Below are 21623 nucleotides of genomic sequence, written 5' to 3' on the forward strand. Positions count from 1 at the left end.
TTCACAGTGAACTCTGGCTTCAACCCAAGGTATAAGTCAGCCTCTGAATGAGGCCCCAGGGAATGAGATGATAGAATCCTTATGTTGCATTCTTTTTTCCTTCCGAAAGAACAGATGTGCATTTTATCAGATGCCTCTTTATCATCTCAAATCATCTTCCTAAATTGAAGAGTTTATGGGCAGAATAGCTGCCAGGCCTTGTCCAGTTCCCGCCCCACTGTCCTTCTCCCCTACCGGCTGCCAGCTGCGGTCTGCGGGCTGAGCCTGCCCCAACGCTGTGGCCAGCCCGGTCCTAGGTTGGGGAGATATAGGGAGTATAGACTCAACACTGGAGGGTCTCCACAGCACTTCACCTTTGACCCAGTTTGGATCTGTGTGCTCCTGCCTAATTTCTGACCCGTGTCTTCATGCCAAGTCTCCAGCTTATAGGCCCTCCCTAACACCCACACCCCAGAAGGTTCAGGGGTCCTTGCCTTGTTCTCTTGAGCTCACAGCATAAAACTGGAACTCCCCATGAGTTCTACTAAAGGTCCCTCCAATGCTATTTGCCTTGGTCTCTGCCCTGGCCCACCCAGTGGCCCTGCTCTGCCCCCTGGCAGGCCCTGTGCTCCAGGTTGGACCCCCAACACCAACTCCTGCCTGGATGACAACTGTCACCTGGGGCCTTCCCTCTAGGTGGGGGTTCTGCCTACTGGACCACACCTCCCCTGGGAGGTTGGTGGCCACCCCATACCAGCAGGGGCTTTTGATCCCAGGTACTGCCCTCCAGGCTGCCCCATTCCTCCCACACTCCAAAGCATGACCATAATCACATCCATCACTAAAACTCCATCTCTTGAATGGCAAGATAGAAAGTGGGTACTGCTGTATCCTTGGTGCTGAGCACAGAAGAGGACCCGATTAACATCTGTTATCTGAAGGAAGGAAAGAGGGAGGGGCAGTTGGTGTCAAAGGGTCAGCAGAGCTGTGAAGCGGATACATGCCAGAACAGGAGTTCAGCAAGTAAAGATCAAGGTCTCCACCACGGGAGCCAAGAAGAATTCTCATAGGAGGGCAGAGATGATTGGAGCAGTCAGCTGGGGTGGGGGCTGCAGGTGTGGGGGAAGAAAGGATGAAAGGAGCCCTGGAGGAGTGAGCAGGAATGCTGGCACTCCCTCTCTGGCATGGCAAAGACCTAAGGACTGCATTTTCCATCTGGGAATCTATGTGAAGGGCCCGGGAAAGATAACCTATTGACCACTTGGCTAAAGGATGCCTTTTTCAGACATTTCCTGCAAGGTGATCAGGGCTTGCTCAGCCTGAGGGTGCCACCCCCTAAGCATTTCTTTCATTGCTGGTCCCCACTCCCAGCTGGAGTCTGAGGCATCCTGCATTCAAGCAAACAGTCCTAACCCCAACTGGCCTCTTGGGGGGAGCAGAGGAGCAGGAAAGAACGGAGGCCACCGAGCACTCCTGAGGCTCATAGCCCCATCCACAGACCATAAGTGTTTGTCTGGCATCTTTCATGTGTCTAGCCTGATGCTGGAACGAAAAAGGATGAGCCAAGACCAAAGACAAGTCATGGCTGCGATAGGCTGGGGGATGTAGCAAGGCACACACTGAATGCGACCTGAGTCAACGGAGGGCATGATGAGGTGTAGCCCCCTAAGTGCATGGAACTCTTCCACATCTTTCTTCATCACCTCTCAAGGGAGGTGATGGGGAGACCAAGTCTCTCTAGCTCAAGGGGACAGTGTCGGCAGTGATGCTGATGCCAGCAGCTATTTCTAGAAGCAATGGAGCATAGAGGGCAAAAGTAGGGCCTTTGACATCAGAGTTAAGTCCTAATCTTGGCTCTGCCTGTAATTGGTTGTGTTCGTTACCTACCTCTGAACATTACCTTTTATATCTTTGGCGACAGTACCCACCACATAGAAGTGTTGTGCGAAGGTTAACTGAGATCACGTATTTAAAGTATGCGAGACGTACTCGGCCAACAGCAAATGCTAGCTAGTATTATTCTTTTTGTTGTTCTTAGAGAAGAATCAGCACCTAATCCACTTTCAGATCTCTCTCTGGCTAACTTCGTGATCCTGGAGTTTGACTCAGAACGACCAGGGAAGGCTAGGGAATTGGGTGGGTAGGGTCTAAAACCAAGGACCTGCTCAGATCACAGTGGTGCTGGCCCAGCTCCAGAGACCCCAGGGAGGTGCTGCGGAGTACGCACAGCAACAAAAAAGAATTTAGGGCATTTGGCAGTGTGGAGTCTGAGACAAAGAGGTGGGCCAGAGAGAAGAGAAGACAGAGGAGCCAGCACAGGTGTGGCCATGGCGGCTATTATTTATCAGGTGCTTCCCAGGTGTCAGACCCTGGCATAAATGCTTTACCTATCCCACTTCTCAACGCCCCTGCAAGACAGGCATTAATATCCTGTTTTACATATAGGGAACGAGTCACACTAAATTCCCCAGCTAATCAATATGGAGCCAGAGAGGCAAACCCAGGCCTGCCTGACTCCACCATCCAAGCCTCTCTGCACTGCAGTCCTGCCGGGGCCCGGGTGTCCACATGAGGAGAACCTTTCCAAGAGTGCGGAAGCACTCAGAAAAGGGAGACCATGGACAAGAGCTTCATAACTTGGGATCCATGGAGTAGTTAAATCTCTTGAAATTCCAAGCAAAATTGTGTGTGTGCGTGTGTGTCCTTTTTTCTCAGAGAAGTGCTCATAATATTCATCAGACTCTCAAAGAGGTCTATGGACCCCCAAAATGTCAAGTACAATATACTTAGAGAAAAGAGGTCACCAAGACCTTATTCTCTGGGCACTCCTTCCTTCAAAGCTCTGGAGGAGACGGTGGAGATGATGAGTAGATTGCTCTCTGACAGAAATATAAATCAAAACCACAATGAGATACCACCTTGCACCTGTCAGAATGGCTAACATTAACAACTCAGGCAACAACAGATGTTGGTGAGGATGCGGAGAAAGAGGATCTCTTTTGCATTGTTGGTGGCAATGCAAGCTGGTGCAGCCACTCTGGAAAACAGGATGGAGGTTCCTCAAAAAATTCAAAATAGAACTATCCTACAACCCAGAAATTGCACTCCTAGGCGTTTATCCAAGGGATACAGGTGTGCTGTTTCGAAGGGACACATGCACCCCCATGTTTAAAGCAGCACTATCAACAATAGCCGAAGTATGGAAAGAGCCCAAATGTCCATTGATGGATGAATTGATAAAGAAGATGTGGTATACACATACAATGGAATATTACACGGCAATCAAAAAGAATGAAATCTTGCCATTTTATCTACGTGGATGGAACTGGAGGGTATTATGCTAAGTGAAATTAGTCAGAGAAAGACAAGTATCATATGACTTCACTCATATGAGGACTTTAAGAGACAAAACAGACGAACATAAAGGAAGGGAAACAAAAATAATATAAAAACAGGGAGGGGGACAAAACATAAGAGACTCCTAAATATGGAGAACAAACTGAGGGTTACTGGAGGGGTTGTGGGAGGGGGGATGGGCTAAATGGGTAAGGGGCACTAAGGAATCTACTCCTGAAATCATTGGTGCACTAGATGCTACCTAATTTGGATGTAAATTAAAAAATAAAAAAATAATAAAAAAAGATTGCTCCCTGACAGCCTCTTGTCCCTCTTCAGCTTTCTGAATCAGTAGTGGCACCAGGAGCAGAGGCCACCAGATTTTGCTAAGACAGCATTTGGCATTGCATGATGCTGGGAGACAGACTTGAATCCAATTCACTGCCCCAGCAAGAGTTTAACCTGGCATTCATCCATTACTCAGAATATTGTCTCCTCTACAAGATGTCACAGGGAGCCACCCACTGCCCCACTTCTTATCTGGACACTCCCACCTCCAATAAAGAAAATCAATGAGATGGTGAAGCCATGTCTACAAAGTTTAGGGAATGCCTCCACAGGAATGGAGGCTGAAAATCACAGCCTGTCGATGGGGCTGCTTAAAACAACCCCACCCACAAGCTCTCTCAAGAGCCTCGAAGCTAAAAATGTGTTGGGAGTAGAGACATGTTGGGTCTCCTTTGAGAGCTTCAAACCTTGGAAGGCAAGGAGAGAAAGAAACCCTATGAACCCAGAAACTCTATGAGCCCAGAAAGCCTCAGAGTACATGTGGGCATCTCATGGGTATGCATTAGCCTTGGATGCCTAATTGTGTCCCTCGATGCCCAATGGCCTTTGCACCCCCTCTTTTCTCTGGCCTGAAACACCAGAGTTTAAAGCTACGGTACGGTAACATGTGCCACTAAGTCTAGGAGCTGAAGGGTCTGCCAGGTGGGTGGGCCCTCAGGGTTCAGAGAGGAGGCCCAGAGAGGGGAGGCAAGTTATCCAAACCCGTGTTTCACTCCTGCTGTTTCATTCTTTTGAAGTCAGGGGCTCAAACTCCTGGGCTCATGCAGACACTCACACAGATGGCAGGGGTTTAGGAACCGAGGATTTAGAGGAAGGATGGTTTCTTAAATAGAGCTGGACATGGCCCAGTGGCTCAGAATAGACAAGGCGGGAACATCAGCTTCCATCAGAGCCAATAAGTCATCACAACCATTTCCCCTTTCCGAGTCCTCCTTACAAAGACCAAGAAATCAGATCCACTATCCGGATGGAGATAATGCAAGGCGATACTTCCTCTCCAGGTTCCCAGATATTTGCGAAGATGAGAATGCGCAACACTGCCTCCCTGGGAAGATACAAACAAATAAAAGTCCAAAACATCGACCACACTGCCCTCCACCTTGTGTGGTTAGCAGGAGAGGTGTCTCGGAACTCGGAAACGGGGCCATCAGGCTTGCACCATCACATGGAAGAAGATGCAGGAGGGCCGGAGAGTGTGTGTGTCCCGCTAAGTACTTCCTTCAGTACACAGCTAATCCGATTAGCAGCTTTAGGAAACTCTGCAATGTTAATTCAAGGGTCCCATTCATGGAACAGCTTGGCCCATGCCTGCTCAGAGCTCCCATTCTTCTTTCTGCAAATGAAATGCACACAGAAGGACTTTCTCTCCCTGCAGAATGCACTCTTGCCTCCTTGCCCCGCACACATCCAAGATGCTGCTGCCGCTTCCTCCGGCAGCTCCCGTGGCAGAGGCAGGGGCCTGTCTGAAAACGGCGAGAAAATAGAGCTCTTTCAATCCCAAGCACAACACGGGCTGATTTTAACAGCACCGTCAACCCAGGTGGCCTCCCAAACTGGCGGCCATGCCGAGTCGCGAAAGCACTCCAGTTGGAGGGCCCTGGAGGAGTCACTGGCTTTCTCGGGGCCTTCCTTTCTTTCTCTGCAGAATGGGGACGTGGGGTAGAGGGCATAGCTGGGACAGAAGGCTGAAAGGAGGGAAACCGGGGGCTTGTGCAGACAATGTCATTATGTTTGGCTGGAGGACAAGGAGAGGGAAGGGGGCTGGATACACAGGTGGTAGACAGAGTGTGGGCCCAGACGAAGGTCAGACTAAGGAATGTTTCTGCTGGGTGACAGGGAGCCACGAAGGGTCTTCAGCACCGCAGTTGTGTTAATTTCCTGGGACTGCTATAACAAACTACCACAAAGTGTGTGGGTTAAGACAGCAGAAATCCATTCCCTCCCAGTCCCGGAGGCTAGAAGCCTGAAGTCAAGGTGTTGGCCGAGCCATGCTCCCTCTGCAGGCTCTAGGGAAGAATCCTGCCTCGCCTCTGGCTAACGGGTGACAGCTCTGTGGTGCTCCCTGGCCTGTAGATGCTTCACTCCGGTCTCTGCGGTCCTCTTCACACGGCCTCCTCTGCGTCTGTGTGCTCCCCTCCTCTTATAAAGACGCCAGTCACTGCATTTAGCTCTCATCCCAAGACCCTTAATTAATTACGTCTGCAAGTCCTCTGTTTCCAAATAAGGTCACATTCTGAGATTCCACGTAGCCATGAGTTTGGGGGACCCTTGTTTGGTGGTTGCAAGGTCAGGGCCAGGAAGATCACCTGGAAGCAGGATGGGGAAGGAGGGACTAGAGGCAGGGAGACTGACTGCTTTAAGCAAACAGCGAGGGGGCTCCTGGCTGGGGGTCCCAGGGTCCTCAGCAGCTCTCTTCTGTGGCCAGTGCAGCACTCTCATTGGGCTCCTAAACCAACCCAGGCACAAGGTCTTTGCTCACCCTTTGACCCATAGAGGCTCCAGCCTACCTTCCAAGTGATGGCAAAGGAATGATTGATTACACACACCTCTGCTGCTCTCTGTTCCTTCTGACTGGCAACACGGCCGACAGGTGGGTGCAGGGGAGGACGCCTGGAGGTACAGGGGAGGACTCCCTGGCCTGGGAGTTGGGAAGCCTGGTTCCGACCCCGGTTCTGCCACTCACTGAATTTAGGACACTGGGCACATCTAGAGAATGAGGCCAACTTGGTCACTTCTAGGGCAAAGATACGGTTTCATTCTGTAGCCAAGAGAACAGCTCCAAATTCACAGGATGAACCAGGGAAAGAAGCCTTCTGGGGTTACACTGCAAGGTTCCGAACCCTCCCTGCTCTGATCCCCTCCAGGGATTCAGCGCCCCTCCCCTCAAACCTCCTTCCCTCCCCTAAAACACAGGAACACTAACCAAAGCTTGGAAATGAAATAACCTAAATCTAAGAATACATCTTTTTGCACATTGGAAGCAGGAAGACAGAGTGAAAGTGTGGTTCCTTTTTATTTAGTTAGTTTTTTAATCAAAGCAAATGTTTAAGGATCTATGCACAAAGTTGTTCACAGCCTCATTGTTTCTAATAGGAAAAAATTACCAGAAAAAAGAGGGAAACAATCTTCATGCCCATCTGTACAGGATTAGCTTGATGAATGGTGGCAGAGTTGCACATTAAATGTGATTAGACCACAATGTACCGCGTGAAAAGATGTCTATGAGGTGGTGTTAAATGAAATACACAGGCTGCACAAGACGGTGTTGAGAAAAACCCTTTCTAGGTTTTAAAAATACCTATATGCACATGGCCTGAGCCTGGCAAGGCTGGAAGTAATCCAGCAAACCGATAACAGCACAGATCCCTGGAGCTGAGAGAACAGGAGATTTTTACTTTCTATTTTCTATAATTTTGAGCTATTGGACTTTTTTTTTTCCCAAACAACTGGCAGTATTGGTTTAATCAGCAAAAACAATAAAAAGTATTCCCATTCTGAAAATAAAACAACTATTCTAGATAGTTGCAAAGTACTATTGGCCCGCAGAGAAAAGAGATTAGGATAAAAATCACTTTCCCATAAAAACACACAGAAAAAAAAAAAAAATTCCAAGCTTGGGAAGGAGGAAACACTAGGTAGGTACATGTTTCAAAGGCCTCAAACCCAAGCTGCCAAAGTTCCCTCTGGTACATTGCAAAGTTTCCCCACTCTCCATTTTAGCCCTACACCCTCCAGGTCAGTGGGCTTTCTGTAAATACTATTACTACTAATAATGAAGAGGTGGCAGATTTGATATTTATTGAGCTCTTATTATTAGCCAGGCACTGTGCTAAGCACTTCATACATATTCTTTTTGTTCTTGCAGCATTACTATTCCTATTTTATAGATGAAGAAACTGAGACCCAGCTCAAAAATCCAAGCCCAGATGGTCTGACCCCAAAGCCCATGACTGTAGTCGGTGCTTTAACCACCTGTCTGGAAGCAAAGCCCTATTGGAGATCTTGATTGTCTAAGCCCCTAGGAGATGGTTCCAGGATCTGCTGATCTCCACAGCCCTCTTCCTTCTTCCTCTCTCACCCATGTTGACCAGTGCCTTCTAGGTACAAGGGACTGGGCCACCTTCGAGGGATCTGAAGGCAAATTTGATGTGGACTCTACTTCTCTGAGTTCACAGGGAAGAAGGAAAGAGAAGATCCAAGTTCTTAGACCAGGAGGCTGACCACGCTGGCCTTGGGGAGTGCTATGAGAGAGGTGAAGGCAGGGTTTCCAGGCTTCCCTGCACTGAGCATCGTAGGCAACCTTCCAGGCAGGCAACTCTCCAGGAGCTGGCCCACATGGTGGCTGGCCACTCCCGGACTCTCTCTGGGGTCTCCCACTCACATCTGCCAAGGCTGGGCCCCCACGCTGTGCCATGGCAGGTCCCCCCAGGACCACAAAGGATCACCGATAGGGGTGACCCTGAGCATTTGTGTTCGTGGACAAGCATCAAGTAACTGCTGTGCTGGCCCAGAGTGTGTGAGAAGGGTCCCCAAGCCAAACAGCTCCAGCTCCAGGGTCCTCCTGGATCTTGCATGGTCACCGCTCCTGCTTTCCAAGTCAGTATGTACCACACAGAGTGTGCATTGGTGCAAGCACTTTGGAAAACAGACGGTATCTACTAAAGCTTACGTACCACGAGACCCAGCAATCCCACTCGTGCTTGCCCTGTGGGTACCAGTGCTTGCGTCCATCCTAACATATGTCTAAGAATGTCAGCAGCAGCTTTACGGATCACAGCCCAAAACTGTGACCTGTCTAAATGTCTGTCAACAGAAGGATGACTTCACTAGCATTCAGTCACACAAGAGAATACCACACGCAACAATGAGAGACAAACTGCTTCACGCAACAAGGTCAAAAAGCTGAGTGAAATAAGACAGACACAAACAACGCATGCTGTGTGACTCTATTTATGCAGGTACAATAAGTCTGTGTGACAGAGGCCAGGAGAGTGGGATGGGCACTGACTGGGAGGGGGCATGAGAGAGTGTCCATGGTTCTGGAAATGTTCCATGCCTTGGTCTGGGTGGCGTTTATGTGGACATATGTAAAAGTTCACAATCCTGTGTATTTGAGACATGTGAATTTACTATTTTTAAGCAATATTGCAAAAAGAAGTTTAAAAAATGTTAGCCACACAGAGATGACAATGAGGTCAACTTCTCTAGGCCTCCAGGTAAGAACTGGTTAGTTGCAGTGGTAGAATTATGGAGATGCTTCCTTTTGTGAGAGCCCGATTAAGGTTGTGTAAATTGGTGTGAAAAATAATTTGGTTTGTAAAAGTCCATTTAAAATTCAAACAGATGGGGAGCCTGGGTCCCCTCCTCCCCCAGCCCCTGGCAGGAGCTTGGACTTGGCCAGTCCCAGTAGTTGCTTATATTTGAGCCATGGGAGTTGCCCCCTTACTCTGGGCACATTTCTACCCACCCCTCTGACAGGCATCCTCACCATCTACCCTGGCCACCCTTTCCAGGCGCATCTGTCTACCACAGCCTACCCCAAAGAGCCACCCTCCAGGGACTCACACCTTACCGCTATTCCCAGAGTAGAGATAAGCCCTCTCATACTCCCCACATGGCTTCCCCACTGCCCGAAATGTCTCTTCTCAATTCTTGACTTCAGGAACTCATACTCATCCTTCAAGACATAATGCAAGAGTTCCCATTCTCACAATGCCTTTCCCGGCTCAGCTGGGTAGGCTTCTTCCCCTCACTCTTGTCTCTTCCCACTGCTCTTGGTTCGTCAGAGCACTTGCCGTGAGGAACCGCCCTTCATCTATTTATCTGACAGCCTCATTCCACTAGACTGGGAACACCTCAGTGATCATATCTGCCATTGCCTGAGAACTTGCTATGTGCCAGGCACCAGGCTGGTGCATTACCCTGGACTCCATCCTCCCAACCCCCTGTGGAGTGAGTGCCGGTTTCATCCCCATTTTGCAGATAGGAAAACTGAGCCTTGGAGATGTTGGACAGCTTGTCCAAGTCTAAACCCTGTCTGTCTGGCATGAATGGTTTCCTTGAAGGCAGGAGTCACATCTTACTCCTCTTTTTCCAGCACTGCATTTGGCCATGGCAGGTGCCTCCCGAAAAGGGTACAACGCTTCAGTTATACAAGATAAATAAGTTCTGAAGATCTGCCATACCACACTGGGCCCATAGTTTATAATACAGTTTGTACACTTAAAAATTTGTCAAGAGAGTAAACCCCTTGGTTCTTACCACAGTAAGTGTTAAAAAGTCTCAAGAGAAAGGAAACAGGGTGGGAGGAGGGGCTGCAAGTAGCAGAGGTGGTTTGGCAACAGGCATGTGTGAGTCCTGGTCACCAAATAGCAAGCCATCGTGAGCCACACCGGCCCATCAGCCTCACAGCACAGCCTCCCCTTCTGCTGCTTTTCAGAATGGGGATTCCCCGGAGCTGAGGCATCTGAGCCCAGTGGGCAGGGCGACTGAGAACTCAAGACATAGTCCCCCTACTATTCACCCGAGGGTGGAGGCAAGGAGGGAGAAGAGTACCAACGTCAGAAGCCCCATTGTATTTCCTGGTTTGTCTGCAAAAGAAGAGCACAGCACCCCACGGGCAAACATCTCCCCCCAGTGCTAAGCATTAGGAGCATCATCAACAAACATGCCCTAAATGGAGCCCATGCAGTAATTCTCTCCAGTCTGGGAAGTGCTGGACCCTGAGGCTAAAGTCTTGAGAACCCACACTGAGCTCAAGTCTGAACCCTCTGAGCTGGAGTCTGAACCTTCAGATAAAGAGGCAAATGGATGTTCTCTTACAAGGATCAGCAGATCGGAGGCTCTGGCTCCATAGCCTGTAGGGCAGAAAGAGCGTCCCTCTGGTTTTCCACAAACAGGTGTGCATGGGACTGACAGGTCAGATACTGATGTCTCATGGTCCACATCTACACTTGCTGGAGTCCCTGACCCCTCTCCCCAGAGAAAGAGAAGTAGGGGACACAGTACTTACCTGTGCTATGTCCCCTTTCCTCTACTGACTGCTTGATCCAGTCTCTGGCTTTGTCAATATGAAATAACTTCAGGTCCTCTTCATCCAAGGCAATGTCTCCCCAAAAGACAGCTGGGAAGAAAAAAAAAAAAACATAAATGGGTCCATTTAAGTTGGAGATCAAGAAAAAAATGGATTTATGAATGTTTCAGAGGACATTGGACGTTGAATGGAAAACTCTAGAAATGAAAGTCCATCCAATCAAATTTCTCCCTGAACCCAACACATAGGGCTGGCAGAGACAGAGGAATGACATGTAATAATTCTGTGTATTAAAGTCCTAGGACTGGGGTCAACCACCTTGAAGATCAAAGGCCTAGGTCTGTAAAGTATTTTTTTAATGTTCATTTCTTTATTTTGAGAGAGAGAGAGAGTGAACAGGGGAAGGGCAGAGAGAGAGAGAGAGAGAGAGAGAGAGAGAGAGAAAATCTCAAGCAGGCTCCGCACTGTTAATGTGAGCCTGACATGGGGCTTGATCTCATGAACCATGAGATCATGACCTGAGCAGAAATCGAGAGTCAGACCCTTAACCAACTGAGCCACGCAGGCACCCCCTAGAAATGACAGTCCATCCAATCAGATCTTTCCGTGAACGTAACACATGGGGCTGGTAGAGACAGAGGAATAACATATAATAATTCTGTGTATCAAAGCCACTGGTCCAGGGCCAACCACCATGAAGATCAAAGGCCTAGGTCTATAAGGTATTTTGAAAGGACACCCTGTCTTACTCTAGCTGTGAGCAGCTCTGGGCAAAACTACCACATAGAGGCAGCTGTTTCTTTCTTTGCCAGAGTCTCCAGGATATTTAAAAAAAAAAAAAAAAAAAAAAAGCATAATGTGGTAAATGATACTACTGTTCACAATATTTGCTGCCTTTCCCTGGGGAAGATTATCTGTCTCTGTCCCATTAATGTTAGGACTGGCCACTTCACCTGCTATGACTAATTAAATGTGAGAGGAAGCTTTAAGAGTTAGTGCATGATTCACATGCCCTCTTTTCCTTTTACCAAAAGACAAGCAACATTCCAGAATGCGGTGACTCTATCACCCTGGGTTCTAGAGTAAATATGACGTGGAGCAGAGATATGGCTGATCAGGATGGATACGTGGCATGAATAAGGAGGATAAAAACTGCTATTTTTATAAGTCTCTGAGATTTGGGGCTATTTGTTACCAGAGCACAATATCTTCATCCTGACTAATACAGAAATTGCTATCAGAAGTAGTGTTCTACTGTAACAAAAATAAATTGTGTTTGGGCACAAGGCAGTGGATGTCAAGGAAACTGTTAATTAAGGCTGGAAGGAGGTGATGTATGTTACGCAGTGATAAGGTACCTGGTAAAAATATTGCCTGCATTAACTTGGAAGGCAGATGATAAACTGAATGAACTATGGCTTTGAGTGGAGAGATGGAGAGTCAGAATGTTAATAGCATGCTTTGGTTGCTATTAGCTGCATTTCATAAGAAAGAAAAGAGTTTTATAGAGAATTAGGCAATTTACAGTGGAATGAAAAGGAATAGGGAGAGTGCAGAAATTGAGGAAGACCCAACCTATTCTCATTACTAATCAATGAAAGGAAAACTGAGAAGGTCTTTGAGTAACAAAGGCTAATTCAAACTCAGCTTTGTGGTGTAGAGAAATGGGAACCCTCATCCATTGCTAGGTGGAATATAAGATAGTATACTACCTGTAGAAAAATCATTTGGCAATTTCCTAAAAACTTAAACATAATCTTATCAAAAGACCCAGAAATTCTACTCCTAGGGAAACTTCCCAAGAGAAATGAAAACATATGTCCACACAAAGACATAAATTCAAATGTTTATAGCAACCTTATTCATCAATGGCTCCAAACTTGAAAACAACATAAATGTCTATTGCCTGTGGAGCAGATCAGCAAAAAGTGATATACATATAAAATGGAAAACTATTCAGCAATTAAAAAGAACAAACTATTGACACATGCTACAACATGTATGAATTTCAAAAACATCTAGCTAAGTGAAAAAAGCTAGATGCAAAAGATGATTCCTTTTATCCTGAATGTCTAGAAAAGGCTAATTTATAGAGTCAGAAAAGTGATCGCTAAGGTTGGGGTCAGGATGGGGACTTGACTTGACTATAAATGGGTAGGAGGGAACTTTTCCAGGTGGTGGAAATGTTCCATAATTTAATGGTGGTGATGGTTGCACAACTATGAACTTACTAAAATCATTGAATTGTACACTTACAATGGGTAATTGTACAGTATGTAAATATACCTCAAGAAATTTGTGTGAGACAAAAAAGAACTCAACTCTATAGCGAGGGCCAGTCAAGATGGTGCCCAGTACATTCTTTCAGTGTGAGAAGCATGGTTCGGTACAGGAGACCAAAAGTGTGGTTCCCTCACAGAGGCCTCATAAGTGCAAGGTGCCAGCCATTACGCCGGACAGAGAGGCATGTCTAGGAAATGACTGTGGTGTGGCTATGGCATGTGGAGCTGAATGAAATAGGAAGACAACTCACATTTCAGAAAAGTATTGTGCGCAAAACGCCCACTAGTATGGCCTGCAAAAGACCTCAACTGTTTGAGATTTAAAATGACCCCTAGTGATCCTTGGGCCCCCAACCTTCTATGCGGAAGGAAGAAGGCTGAAAAAGATGTCCTCTTCAGATAGTGCAATAAGAATAATGAAACAGAAAAGACAGGCCTCCCTGAGTGGGGCCATAGAAGGTCATGGAGGAGAATGACTGGAGAACTACTCTCAGGAGGTGGGATCAAGGCCCTCCCCTGGGGAGCACACATGGGGAAGACACCTCTTTTCCTGCCACTGCATCCTATTCCATTTCAGGAACCAGAGAAGAGCAAGGCACGAAGATGTCAGTTTCAAAAACAGCAATAGTTCAGGGAACAGCAAAGAGTGCTGTGATTGATTAGTGATGTCTGCCATGGTGAGTGTGGGAGTAGCAACCATCAGGGATATATTGGCCCTTCCTGCTTTCATCTTTAGGAAGATCTTTAGGAAGAGAATCATCTTTCATCTTTCATCTTTAGGAAGAGAATCGGGGTAATACTGTTGCAGAAAATAAACCAAAAGTTTGGGTAAAAGCAACTGCTCTTCCTAGAAATTTAAAAGAATAAGTTGAAAAGTGTTCCCAAATAAAATAAGATACTGTAACAACACATAAGGTCAACAATACCACTGGATCAACAATGGATCAACAATACCACTATACAGCTGTGCAATAGAACTTTCTGCAATGGTGGAAAAGTTCTATATCTGAGCTTTTCAATAACCACATGTGGTTACTGGGCACTTGAAATGTGGCTAATGTAATTGAGGAACGGAGTTTTACATTTTATTTTATTTTAATTAATTTAAATTTAAATTGCTACATGTGGCTAATGGCTATCTTACGAATATAAATAATATAAAATAAAATTTTATATAATGATATAAATAAAATAATAAATTATATTTAAAATAGCAAAGAGCACCACATTTCTAGAAATAACCTTGATACAAAAGTGTGATACTATGTCAAGAATGTAAAATTCTACTAAAAGCTATAAAAAGTGACTGACATGAAAAGAAAGACATGCTATGTTGATTTTTTTTCAAATTAATGTGTAGGTTTATTATGCTTCAATCAAAATCTCAATGTTTTTCTTATTATGATAAGGTGGTATTAAAGTTCATCTGCATAATTAGGTGATAACAGTCAAGAAAGAGCACTAAGGGAGGACGGGCCTCATCAGACATCAAAATATGTTTTAAAGCTACAACAACCCTGCAACATGGAATAGTCCAGAAGTGATCTCTAGTCTATATAAGAAAATTCATATATAAGAAAATCTCACAAATTTGTGGAAAGAGGGGGACTAAACTATGAATTATGTATAGACAAATGGGTTAGCTATTTGAGGACCTTACACTATACACCAAAATAGATTCCAAATAAATAAAAAAAATATTGGGGCGCCTGGGTGGCTCAGTCGGTTAAGTGTCCAACTTCAGCCCATAACATGATCCTGCAGTTTGTGAGTTCGAGGCCCGCGTCGGGCTCTGTGCTGACAGCTCAGAGCCTGGAGCCTGCTTTGGACTCTGTGTCTCCCTCTCTCTCTGTCCCTCTCCTGCTCATGCTCTGTCTCTCTCTCTCAAAAATAAAAATTAAAAAATTTTTTTAATATGAAAATTTAAGAATTAAGTCAACACATTGGCTGAACAATAGTTACAAGCAAATGAGCTAAGTCTATGCATTCAAAACACACAGCTTTTGAATTCTTACCAAAAGGCAAAACATGGCCCATGGCCATCTCCTAAGAGAAGCTCTCTGAGGATTCCTACCATCTGGGGAAAGTTTCCCTCACCAACTCTGGCTACTCTTAAGTGTAATCTGCAGACGAGCAGCAGCATTGTTGTCTTGGAGCTCGACAGAAATACGAGATCACAGAGTCCACACCAGACCTGCTGAATCAGAAGCTGCATGTGAACAAGATTCCCATGAACGTGTGCACACTAAAGTCTGAGAAGCACTGACCCAAGGCACCAGAGGTTGCTTCACTCAACCATGTCCCTGGGGGCACAGGCCCCCCTGCACCTCTCTTAGGCTTGTCCTGGCTATAATGAAGAGGTCAAGCAGGGTAATCTTTCACAGAAATGTTGAACTTGAATGGAGAGGCCAGAGGAAACATCTAAAATGCCCATCGGTGGAAATACCATCTGCTCCAGTCCTGGCTGAGCCCACTGGAACTCCAACCTGCAATTTAGGGAGTTGTCACAAGGTGGTGGTGTTTTGTTACGAAGCTCTGGCCAGTAACTATGTCAGGAATAGATCATGAAATACAATAGGAAAAATGCTTTCCAGAAATCAAAAATAGAAATCTTTAAAGTAGTCAGATACAATTTTAAAGTTTTTATATAAGAAACTTGCAAATACAAAAGACTACTTTCGAAGAAATACTTTCTAATGATCAGTGAGTGATGTGCTGATAATTAACAATTGGCTAAGGGGAGGCGAGAGCCCTGATTTGGCGCGTTTGCTGATTTCCCTGGTGTAAACACTCCCACCCTGGCTGATTTCAGAGTTACAGAACGTGGAATTGGGAAAAGGAGCATACAATGGGTTCTCACGAGCTTACAGGTGAGAGCCAGCTCCAGCACACTACTGTGATGAGTATCTGTAAAGTTGTATTATGTTCCCCATCTGATCCCATGTGTATACCTGACCCTCAAGGCTGCAAAAGATGACCATGAGCCAGCCTTGCCTTGCAGGAAAAGGCTCCCATTGAGGAGTCTCACAGCATCCTGTCCTGCCTGCCTTTTCCCATCTACAACAGAAGCATTTAGCACTCTGTCTCAGGTACCAGGCCAAATGCATTCTACACATCAACCTCAAATAAAGGCCCAGAGAGGAGTTAGGATTCGGTCAAGGCCATGCAAGCAGGAAGAGGCTTCAGAGATGTTTTAAGTTAACTGAGGCCTCCCTGATTCCCAAGTCAGAACTCTCGCCAACAAAGCCAAGTCTTCCCAAAGTTTTACCTTTTTTAAAATTTTTTTTAATATTTTTATTTATTTTTGGGAGAGAGGGATAGAGCATGAGCAGGGGAGGGGCAGAGAGAGAGGGAGACAGAATCCAAAGCAAGCTCCAGTCTCGGAACAGTCTCTGTCAGCACAGAGTCCGACACGGGGCTTAAACCTTCAAACTGTGAGATCATGACCTGAGCCGAAGTCGGGGGCTCCACTGACTGAGCCACCCAGGTGCCACCCAAAGTTTTAAATTCTAATAAGAAACGTTGCATTAAACAGCTTTCCTTACTGCAGGACTTCTCAGAGGCTTTACAATCCTAACAAATATCACGAGTCTCCAAGAGAAAGAGAATGCAGCCTTTCCCAGTGTGGTTTGCCCTGGCATCTCTTTTCACTGAATCCTGTCCTAAGGAACACCTTTTGGAGACCGTTGCACCACTCAGCATTCCTCCAGGAATTATAGACTCTGAGGCCTAGGAGGGGCCCTACTGGTCGTTGGGTCCAACCCACCAACTGATGCCTGAATGGCCTCTTCTCACACACTTCCAGTGACACAGAACCTATGCCCTCCCAATGCATCCTCCTTTATCTTGGATCAGCCCTCTTTTTCTCCCAAATCTGATGTTTTAGTTCTTCTCCCAGGAGCAAGGCACTGAAGAGAAAGGGATTGATCATTCTTGAGCACCAGCCAGATGCCAAGCTCCTTTGCTCCTCTAACCCTGCCAATGGCAACTCCACGCAATACACAGCATCATTTTTCAGATGAGAAAAGCAGGCTCAGGAGGTAAGGCGATCTGCCCTGGGCCACCTCTCAAGTCCACTCTCAACTGCCATCCATCTTTGCCTCGCAATGATCCATGCTGCTCAGGGAGGGAGGCCTACAGAGGAGTGACTGATGTAGTCGTGGGGGTGCAATCAGGAGAAGCCTCACAGAGGGGGTGACACTGGAGGAGCAGAAGTCTGTCGAGTGGGCAACGAGATGAAAGGGCATGTGACCGACGGAGCAGTGTAAGCAAAGGCACTGTGGTGAGAAGCAGCAAGGCGCTGTCAGGACAGGGGCAGAAGGGGCCCCATGTGGGGGGGCCCAGTTGACGCAGGGGACCCATGTGTGTGGACCGCCAAGGACAGCAAGAACAAGGTAGAATGTGAGGCCACAGGAACCAAGGGAAGGCTCGGACACCAGGAGCAGAGCCTGGGGTGGTTAGAACACCCATGGTGTGGGAGGCCACAAGGAGTCCCTCAGTTTGGTACAGCCCCTCACAGTCCCCTGCACCTGTTGTCCCCACCACTCACCCCAGCCCCCAGCTCAGCGCCTGCAGAGCATTTGCATAAATGAACAAGTGAGTGAAGGCATGCTCCTCTTTGAAGTCACAGGGGACAGCAGGGCAAGAACCGGTCAGCCCCATGTTATGGGGAAAGTAAGACCTAGGGAAGTTAATGACCAGCCCACGTTTACAGCCTATGAGAAGTGGGTGGGGCTTGAAATCAGACCTTTTGGCTCTAAACTTGGAGCTCAGTTCACTGCCTGGCACAGGACCCAGTTTCTCAAATTGGGACTCCAGGTGGGGGCTGATCTCATGGTCAGCTCTGTTCCCAGAGGAGCTACTCGCAAGGGTGCTTGGAGGGGTCAGAGTGCAGGAGGGGACGGCCAGGGGGTCCCGAACACCCTTTCCTACCCCAGATTCTGAAAGTCTGGTTGGGGGATCCTGGTGGTGGTAAGTGGCCCTTGGTTTGGGGGTCGCAGAGCTGGGAAGCCCGTGAGTCAGGCAGAAGCCCAGCCAGTCAGAGGGAGACCCCTTTGACTCTGCCATCACCCTCTGTCACCAACCACACTCTCCCCAGGACTCTGTTTCCTGGCACCCAGAGAGTAGGAGGACAGGCGGGGGGGGGGGGGGGGGGCTGACATTGCTTGAGGATACTCCCAACTATTTCCCAGTCTATCCTGGCAACAGGCCCCACCCTGGGTCTCACGCCAAAACCACAGAGACCTTGATCTCTCCCATGAGAATGACCTCCAACAGGTACTTACCTCCACTTCTCTTCCCTCCCCTCCCCCAACCAGGCTATGGCCTCACCTTCACATCTACACTTTCAACTTGGGCCTGTGCTGAGAGGTGGTTTATATTTCAATCAGCTTCCCTCGTATGGACCTCATCACAAATGTTCCACAGTAAAGCTGCATCTCAGGACATGACAGCCCAGATTAAAGCACTATGGAGCCACAGGCTTCAGCTGTATTGAGGAAGAGGGAGCGTGGATGCTGTGTGTGACATTGGACAGACAACTTTCCCCTCTGGTGGCATTTTCTTCACCCGTACAAGGAGACAGCTGAATCGGCTCAGTGCTTCCCAAGTCATGGTCCACAAACCACTTGGGTTCCAAATGTCTAAGGAGTGTCTTGCCGTGATGATCCCCAAGCTCCAACCCAGACCTGATGAAATCAGAAACTCCAGAGACAGAACCCAGGAATGTGCATTTTAAATTCATGCCCCGCCCCCACACAGGTGACTCATGCTCACTGAAGTCTGGAGACCAGTAGAGTCTGCGGCCTCTGAGGTCCTCCAGCTCTAATGTTTGATTTCCCTACAATTTCTGTTTGAGAAATAGAGGGTATCTACCCACCCAGGGCCTGCCCTTTGTCATCCCAATGACAAGCCACGAAGGAAGGATCTCGCTAGTGCTCCGTAAGGGTCGCCTAGAGAGAAGCCGAGATTTTCAGAGGAACTAAATACGACGCATTCTATAACCATCGGAATTCCTCCCGGGAAACAAGGCCAGAGGCGGAAGAACAGTTACAGGGAAATCCTACCCAGAGACACATTTAGTTCACTCCAAGTTTCCAGCAGAGGGATTGAACAGGTTTAAAGCAGTTTTCTGTGAATCTTTGTCAAGGGAGTGTATGTACAAACAAACAGGGAGGGGTATTTTTTTTTTTTTTTTTAGTAAAAAGTTAATCGGCTTAAAGTGTGCAACTAAATAAGCAAAGCTTACATTAAAGTGACCCACAGAGAAAGGACCCCATGGAAAGAAAGTTCTAGGAAATACAATATGGCCTCTATGTTCTTTTGTAGTTTCACACTATAAATATTCATGGGGCGGTGTTAATGGGGTCCACAGCTCTATGCAACCACAATAGTTTTTTTGTTTATTCTCAGGACCATGAACTTTGAAACCATGAACCTAAATTTCAGGACTCTGCATTCAGGCGCGTTTGCAGAGCACGAGGGGAGAGGTTCGGGCTCTCGGAGGACAGAGGAGAGGAAGCGGGGCGAGATGAGAATCACGCCTCCTGGATCTTTTGGTTGAGATTAAAGAGTAAGGTCTGTTTAGTATGGGAGGCCTCCTGTCTCAGGGTCTCCAGCTGCTCCAGCCTGGGGAAATGGCCCTCGCAAGGGACAGATAGCTTAGTTACTCAACATATGGCAGAAGGAGTGGGGAGCTGGAAATATTTTAATTGGATCAGATTTGTGGCAAGTTTCACATTCTTTATAAACTAGTCTGAATCATGGAATTCCTAAGCTGGACAGAGTTTAAAAGTCATCTAAGCAATGTCCTTCTTTTCCTGGTGAGGAAACTGAGGTCCAGGAAGGTTAAATGATGTGCTCGAAATAGGTGCTCTTTCCCTACACCAGGGGTGTCAAATATGAGACAGGCACGTGTTCCCCTCTACCCACGGCGATATCCCTAATCACGGTCCTCCTGTCTATCAAACACGGACACTGCCTCCAAGTCCATCCCAACACAGTGCTGCAGAGGGCCAGCACAAATTCATAGAAATGGCACATGAGCTGGGGCCTATGTGCCATGACACCCTACACCATGCTGGCAACGTTCATTAACCTATTATTCATTTGCTCTAGCTAAGGGTTTCCTACTCAAAGCCACTTACGGTCTGAACTCAGCAGTCTGAGAGTGCACACCAAAAACACAGCAAGGCCTTAGAATCCAGAGGACTCCACATTAAAGATCAGTCAGGACCGAGGAGAGCACCACATACAGCCGGCTATGACAGAGCAACTGGGCTCTGAAAGCTGCTGATTCCAACTCAAGGGAGTTCTGCCTTGGTTGACACCATCCTATTTTACAGATGAGCCAAGGGAGTCCTCCCAGTGCCTGGGCTGGTGGCCGCCTTGCTCAAGGCAGATACGGCCTCCCGCCTCACCTCTTCATCTACATCACCATATGGCTGTATCAGTGCATATCAGAGCCACGCCACATCTTGGCTTTCCAAGCAGGACTCACTTGGCTTAAGAAATACCCATGCAGCTATTTCCCAGAAAGAAAGGATTACCCACTAGATTGGCAAGAGCAGGCAGGTAGGCCATACTTGCAAGGTTATCTAAGTCTTTATAGCTCAAAATAGGTCTCTTCTTACGTACCATGCCCACTCAGTTGGTGATGTTTCTTTGAGCGCTGTGAGGTGACTTCTTGGACCCATGGAAAAGAGCTCCATGATCCATTAGCCATGTCTGCCTTTGGCATGGGGGAGGAGTGGCATCATAGTGCCACACATTGGCCATTTACATATGTATTTTTAAAGATACTAAAAGTATTCCCATCCTTGTGAAAGAATATCTGCAGCAAGGCCTGAGCTGTGATTAAGGTTATTCTTTCTGTACTTCCTCTCCACCCCCTCTGCCCTGCTCTGTGCCCGGGAAGGCTGATCCTATGGATTGCATCCGCCACGACCCCTGTTCTCTGGCTTCTTGTGGTACTCAAGCAGGAGGAAGCCTGGCAGATGAGATGGAAGGGGAGCGAGAGACACAGGCCTTTCCTCCCATCTTTCTCCCTCCTTTGGTGCTGTCTCTCATAGCAGGTGCATCCCTCGGCCACTTCCCCTCCTGCTCGGTTCCAGCTCCAACAGCACTGCTCCTTCCCTGTCCGTTCAGCCACAGGGGTGGCTTACTCGCCTCTGGGTGCTTCATGCTTTTCTTTGTTCCTTAACCCTGCCTCTGTAAGTAGTCTCTTCATGAAGGTCTCTTCACTCGAAACATCTAGGGTAAGGTCTGTTTCCTGCTGGGACCCTGCCTCACATCACTGTGCTAAGAAAATCCTTCCGTTATGTTATCTCCATAGCTAAACAGGACGGTGGCATTCAGACTAGTAAGGTGATTGGCTACTTTGGCCTAAGAGAACACTTTTCACCGCTTAATTCCAGCAGAATATGACCCACTGCTGTCTCACACTTGCTATGTTCCCACAGCCTGAGCTCACAGGCCTCCACTCAGTATTGGAGAGAAGGGTGCAGTTTAGGTCCTTAAAGCCAGAGCTTCTTGGGCTATAATTTTGTATCTTATGTGCCTGATTCCGGGACCAGGCATGTCTCATAAGCCCTAATATCTCCACTGTGGAATGATCTTGCATAGAGCCACAAGTTACCAGCACAATT

General features: G+C 47.3%; 1 protein-coding gene across 1 annotated transcript in view; it reads right to left on the bottom strand.

Moving 5' to 3' along the window:
• TLL2 (tolloid like 2) overlaps window positions 1-21623 on the bottom strand; it is a 121192-nt gene that overhangs the window by 85190 nt on the left and 14379 nt on the right. The window contains exon 2 of the mRNA XM_042960931.1: window positions 10676-10786. Within this exon, the coding sequence (XP_042816865.1) occupies window positions 10676-10786 (111 nt within the window). The remainder of the gene's footprint in view (window positions 1-10675; window positions 10787-21623) is intronic.

The sequence above is a fragment of the Panthera tigris genome, chromosome D2 (genome assembly GCF_018350195.1).
Source record: "Panthera tigris isolate Pti1 chromosome D2, P.tigris_Pti1_mat1.1, whole genome shotgun sequence".
NCBI classification, from domain to species: domain Eukaryota; kingdom Metazoa; phylum Chordata; class Mammalia; order Carnivora; family Felidae; genus Panthera; species Panthera tigris.